This window comes from Phoenix dactylifera, chromosome 2 (assembly GCF_009389715.1).
Source record: "Phoenix dactylifera cultivar Barhee BC4 chromosome 2, palm_55x_up_171113_PBpolish2nd_filt_p, whole genome shotgun sequence".
Taxonomy (NCBI): Eukaryota; Viridiplantae; Streptophyta; class Magnoliopsida; order Arecales; family Arecaceae; genus Phoenix; species Phoenix dactylifera.
The window spans coordinates 4,242,132-4,248,131 of NC_052393.1; the positions used below are offsets into that span (position 1 = coordinate 4,242,132).

The 6,000-nt window shown below is 41.8% G+C and overlaps 1 protein-coding gene across 5 annotated transcripts; it reads right to left on the bottom strand.

Moving 5' to 3' along the window:
• Window positions 1-318: 318 nt before the first annotated feature.
• On the bottom strand, window positions 319-6,000 carry LOC103698179 (DNA topoisomerase 2-like). Of its 5 annotated transcripts, XM_039117924.1 has the most exons (8): window positions 4,760-5,228; window positions 3,472-3,554; window positions 2,946-3,238; window positions 2,653-2,858; window positions 2,456-2,569; window positions 2,259-2,372; window positions 1,995-2,159; window positions 319-1,761 (listed from the first exon to the last, which is right to left on the bottom strand). In XM_039117924.1, exons 4-8 carry the CDS (start codon window positions 2,764-2,766, stop codon window positions 1,522-1,524), a joined length of 747 nt encoding a protein of 248 aa, XP_038973852.1. In that variant the 5' UTR covers window positions 2,767-2,858; window positions 2,946-3,238; window positions 3,472-3,554; window positions 4,760-5,228; the 3' UTR covers window positions 319-1,521. The 5 variants fall into 5 exon arrangements, with proteins under 5 accessions (XP_038973852.1, XP_038973861.1, XP_038973865.1 ...); XM_039117933.1 differs by lacking the exons at window positions 2,259-2,372; window positions 3,472-3,554 and having other exon boundaries at window positions 1,549-1,761; window positions 2,684-2,858; window positions 2,946-3,140; window positions 4,760-6,000; XM_039117937.1 differs by lacking the exons at window positions 2,259-2,372; window positions 3,472-3,554 and having other exon boundaries at window positions 1,549-1,761; window positions 2,456-2,590; window positions 2,684-2,858; window positions 2,946-3,140; window positions 4,760-6,000.

The following is a 6,000-nucleotide window of genomic DNA, read 5'->3' on the forward strand; positions in this document are numbered from 1 at the left end:
CAATTTGTCAATAGGACCCCTTGTGTAACATTATTTGAAATCTCACCAAAATTTCCATAAATTAATAGATTAGTATCTGGTTATTTTGTATTATGGACATATATGATATAGGAACTAAAAAAGGGTAAAAGAAATGAATACTAAATTCATTATATAATAAGATGGATTGAGAATAGGTAGTGTTGGTAATAAAAGATACTTCAAGCGGATAGACGGGAGGAGAGCAATAGCAACATTCAAATAAGAGTTTGGCGGCTTGGATATAAAACATAAAGATACTTAAGGGCATGACCGAGCATGATGTGGGATATTTATAACTTGGTTCAAACTTTTTCTTCATATATTCATATCCTACAGATTACGTCCACAAAAACATCCTACAAAATATTCAAATTCCAAAGAGTATTTCAATTGAATATTTTTTTAACAAAAGCTTTAATCAACCAACATCTTGAAGCTCGATGAAAGATACAAAACTTCCTTTGGACCCTGAGCCATTCAATTTGCCAGATATTGACATCGAAGACCTTAACGATCTGATTTTCATCACAACATCTTCACGGTTATTATTGTTTGCCTGTTATAATAGTCTTATCCATGTTGATTCTGATGATGACGATTCTGAATTTGATTATGCCACGCATTATAAGATGTATGAGTTCATGTCGGAGAACCCTTCCGGATGGTCTCTGATCAAAAGCATTCATGACAATACCGTGTTCGGAGCATTTATACAATACCTGAACTTCATTGTTTGTATCAGAGATATTTCTGGATGCCAATAGGACTGCATTTACTTTAGTGAGCTCAACCGCCGCACCGATTGATCATGTGATCGACTCTACAGCAGTGCTTATCAAATAAATGTGCTCGATCTTAAGACCGGCAACTTTGAGGATTTATTGTGTCATCCCTAGGAACCAGACTCCAAAAAGTTGGTGCGTGGTATTTGGGCCAACTCTTTGGAGTCTGGTTCCTAGGGATGACACAATAAATCCTCAAAGTTGCCGGTCTTAAGATCGAGCACATCTATTTGATAAGCACTGCTGTAGAGTCGATCACATGACCAATCGATGCGGCGGTTGAGCTCACTAAAGTAAATGCAGTCCTATTGGCATCCAGAAATATCTCTGGTACAAACAATGAAGTTCAGGTGTGGTACAAATATTCCGAACATTGCATTGTCATGAATGCTTTTGATCAGAGACCATTCGGAAGGGTTCTCCGACATGAACTCATACATCTTATAATGCGTGGCATAATCAAATTCAGAATCCGCATCGTCATCATCAGAATCAGCATTGACAAAACTATTACAACAGGCAAACAATAACAACTGTGAAGATGTTGTGATGAAAATCAGATCGTCAAAGTCCTCGTCATCAATATCTGGCAAATCGAACGGCGCAGAGTCCAAAGAGGAAGCAATTTCATAAACCGAAGCATTGTCGGCCAAGCCAATCATATATAGGCTCCCCTCATGGTGCGCCGCAGAGAGAGACGAGCTGAATAAACCAGTAATCAACACAGTCCATGATTCATCTCCCAATTTATAGATGGCCAAACGGCCGTCATAAGCATAGCACCTGGCGATCCCAATTTAAATGAGCAAAACAAAATTTTTCTCTGGCCTGATTTCAAGCCATCAACCATTAACGGTATAGAGTGCTGCAAATCTGCCATAGAGAACAAGATCAGCTCCTTGTTGACAAAATCACTGTATTTGATGAGCTTCTCCCTCTGACCAAGATATGTGCCCGGCTGTAGACATTGATAAAATTTTCTTATCAGAATTCAAAACAGATAATTTAGCCAACCCTAACTAGTTTGGGATCAAGGCAGATATTAATCTAAGTGTGCCCGCAAAACAGATAATTTAGCCAACCCTAACTAGTTTGGGATCAAGGCAGATATTAATCTAAGTGTGCCCGCACCCTACCCACGCACCCCCCCCCCCCCACCCAAAAAAAAAAAAAAACGGAAAAGGCATTTACCTCAAATTGGCGAAGCCAGTTTTTCCTAGCCTCAATCTTTTTCTTGCTGAATGCCAATTCAATAGCATCTCCATCTTGTTCATCCACCCACATAAAATCTTTCTTATGCTTATGAATATCTTGTAAATATTCCTTTCCTTCTTTTGATGTGCTTGTTCCCAACCCCTACGACAGGCAACATGAAAGATAAGCAATGCTATATGGGAGCTAACAGAATATTAGGTAGATTATATTCTAATTCATTACACTCTAAAACAGGACGACCTTATAATACTTAATAGACCAGCTACTTGCATTCCTTTCCAAACTTTCTTTCCATGCTTCATACTCAGGCATGGAGTAGAATGACAGGACATTCTTGTTTCTGTTATGAGTTGCCTGTAGAACAGAAAATGCATCACTTGCTTCACAATCCTAAATATGACAATTTTCTAACAAAAAACTTTACAATCAAGGCCTACCTTCACTATAGGTGTGATGAATTCAACCATGAACGATGGGATTTTCAGCAGTGATGGCCAAAATGAATGTATGAAGTTAATCAGGAGGCCCTTGATGTGAGAACCATCATGATCCTGCACCAGCAGACAAAGAACCTGTAAGTATGCTGGCACTTTTTTTCCTCCAAGAATGAACATAAACAACATCGAAAAAATACCCGATCCGTCATTATCATGAGATGTCCATACCTTAAACCTTTGGTGCTTTCATACTCCTTCCCCTGCTGCAAACCGAGAATTTGCTTAATGTTCTGGATTTCTGCGTTCTCCATTATCTGCTTGTGGCTTGCTTCCCTCACAATCAGTAGCTTACCCCTCAGAGGGAACACACCATAGTGGTTCCTTCCTACGACAGAGATACCATCTGTATATTAAACAGCAAAGCAGAAATTACTTATTCATACTCAGAAGCTTAGATTTTAACAGACTTAACTAAGTTCACGCTACTCACAGCAAGAGCTTTTGCTGAATCTCCCTCTGCTAGATCAACAACTCTCTTCTTCATGAGTGCAACCACATCATCTTCCAAATGGGTCATGTTAAATTTGGCCAAATCTGGCTTGAAAGTGACCTTAGTCCAGTTTTCTCCTTCCTTGCACTTAACAATGGAGGGCTCAGACTTCTTTCCCATATTTTCTGAGAAAACCTACATATGAAGAATCACAGAAACCATGACCGCAGATCTCCCAATCTCAAGGCTGAGACTTTAAAACTCATAACCTAGAAATTGTTTAGAAGTTACACCTGCAAACCAAAAACCTAAATTAGGATAATAGTTTTGGCAAAGCAAAATAGAGACATAAATAATACAATATCAATTAATATGGACAATAAGATCATCAAATTAAATTCCTAAGCATACAGATCCTAAGGAACCCGATAAGGATGATGTATTCAAACCCCTGTTCCAGATAATCGGACCCAGGAGTTCAGCTGAATCAAATTTAAAACTTCCAAATTTTGAAATATAGACTTACTCCGATTGTAAAGAAAACACCGCAGATACCCGAAGTTGTAGCTGACAACCCCTCTTTTTAGCTTATGGATCAAACCAGATTCCCTGCACAAACCATAATTTGAAAATCAAAAGAATTATATATTACATCCGATTCAAATCACCAACCCAATAGTTGTTTTTGATTAATCCAAAACCCAGAATTCGACATAACGAAACCTGACAAGGTTGCAAAGGTAAATCTTACATCCAAATCAGAGACATTGAAACTTAAATGATAATGATAACTTCAAGCTCCAATTCAACTGGAAGGCTTATAAGTGTTGTAGAAAGAAACCATTATGCTGAAATCAGGAATTAGCAATTGCAATACAAAGACCCATCAGCCCCAGTCCAAAATCACAGAAACCCTAACTCTTTCCCATGCCTCTAGAAAACAAATACCAAAATTTTGACAAAATGCCTTACAAGACAATGATAATGATAACTTCAAGCTCCAAATTTCAACTGGAAGGCTTACAAGTGCTGCGGAAAGAAACCATTATCTTGAATTGACGAATTAGCAATTGCAATAAAAAGATCCATCAGCCCCAGTCCAAAATCACAGATACCCTAAATTTTCCCACGCTTCTAGAAAACAAATGCCAAAATTTTGACAAAATGCCTTACAGAATTGAACTCACACGCCAAGCTCCAACTTTTACCACCAAGATCTAACAAAATTTTGAATACAAACGCCAGTGTGCGTTCTCCAAATCCCCAAAGTTCACAAAAGATCACAGAAAACTGTAAACCCAGGACCCAGTAGATCCAAAGCACCAAAAAAAAACAAAAAGAAGAAAATTCTAATAACAACAGAACGACAGATTTGTGCACGAGAATTAAAAACCAAGATTGCAAACAAAAGCCCTAATTCAAACAACCCCGAGATCACACAACCCGAAAATTCGAACCGAGATATCAAAATTTTATAAAAAAGACACCCTAATATATTTCCACAACAACCGATAAGAAATTCGTAAGAAAGATAACTGACACAGACCCGAAGTCGTATTGCAAAGAATGCCGAAACACATTTGCCTTAAAACACCCAATTTCAAATCCCACGGGCTAACAAAAATAGAGTAAACAAACCCTACAATCAAAACCAAAGAAACCTAGATCCCAAGACCCAAATATCTTTGCAGACATAAACCCTAATCAAGAAATTTCATCAAAAACTTCCAAAATTTCAGATCCAAAAGGGGAACAGAAGGAAAAAAAATCTAATCGTTGATCAAGAAATCAAAACAAGAGTTATTCAACAAAACCTGCTTGTATTTCTTCTGCCTCCTTCCATCTGCAATCTGGATGACGGACTCGGTTGAGAAAATGTTGGTGAGCTTCGCCCCGTACCCGTTCCGCCCACCGGTCGTCTTCTTGACGCTGTCGTCGTAGTTGCTACTGGTCAGCAAGTGCCCAAAGATCATCTCCGGCACGTAGACCCCCTCCTCCTGGTAGATCTCGACGGGAATCCCATCCCCGTTGTTGTAGACGCTCAAGCAGTTCCCGGCTACGTCAATCTCCACCTTGACGGAGGCCATCGACGGATCCCGCTGCTTCTTGTCAGCAGCATTGACGAGGATCTCGTCGAAGATCTCGAAGATGCCAGGGACGTAGGTCACCGGGCGGTGGACCATCTCGCCGTTCTCGTCGACCCAGAGGGTCTGGGTGTGCTTCTCGACGGATCCAGCTGCGTCTTCTTCTGGTACATCTCCTCGATGGTCTTCTTGGGGGGCAGGGGCGGGAAAGGAGGGACGGTTTCCAAGGTCTCGCCGAAGTCCAGCGGCAGTGGAACTCCTCTTCCGTCGGGTTCGGGAGTGATCGAGAATCAGAAGTGGATGATGAGAGGGAAGAGAGAAGGGGTTTTTTTAGATGGGTTTTCAAGGTCGCGCCGAAGTCCGGCGGCACTGGAACTCCGCTTCCGTCGGTTCGGGAACAAGAGAAGGAGCCCCATCGGGACTCCCATTGGACCGGTCCAGGTTCTTTATAACCCGGCTGAAGGGCGGGGCCTTGCACCAAAAAAAGAAAAAAAAGGGCGGTGCCTCACAACGGTAGTAATTTGAGACACCAATACCTCGCCACCTCGGCCACACATGGCAACCGACCCACAAAATACTGACGCAGGGAGCCAAGGAGATGATGGAGGCGGCGGAGAAGAGAGCAGCGCGGAGGAGAAATTATTCAGTAGACTTACCACGTCAGCTATAGCTTAATCCAATGAAAAGCTATAGATCTGGAAGCTCTCTCTATTCGTCCCTAGCCTCCCGACCCTTCTCCTCCGTCTCTAAACTCCCCGACCGGAGCGGCGCCGCCACGCCGCGACCTGAAGCCGGGGAAGGTTGAAGGGCATCAGGAACAAAGGCGGATTCGTCTCTCTCTCCTCTGTGAATGGAGTGAATAGTGGATGAGAGTGTACTGTTCCGCCGCCAGCAGCCGCGCTATGCGGTCGCTACGGCTTTGGCACGGGCCCACAGACGGATTGTTTTGCGTGTACCTAAAAACTGAGAGG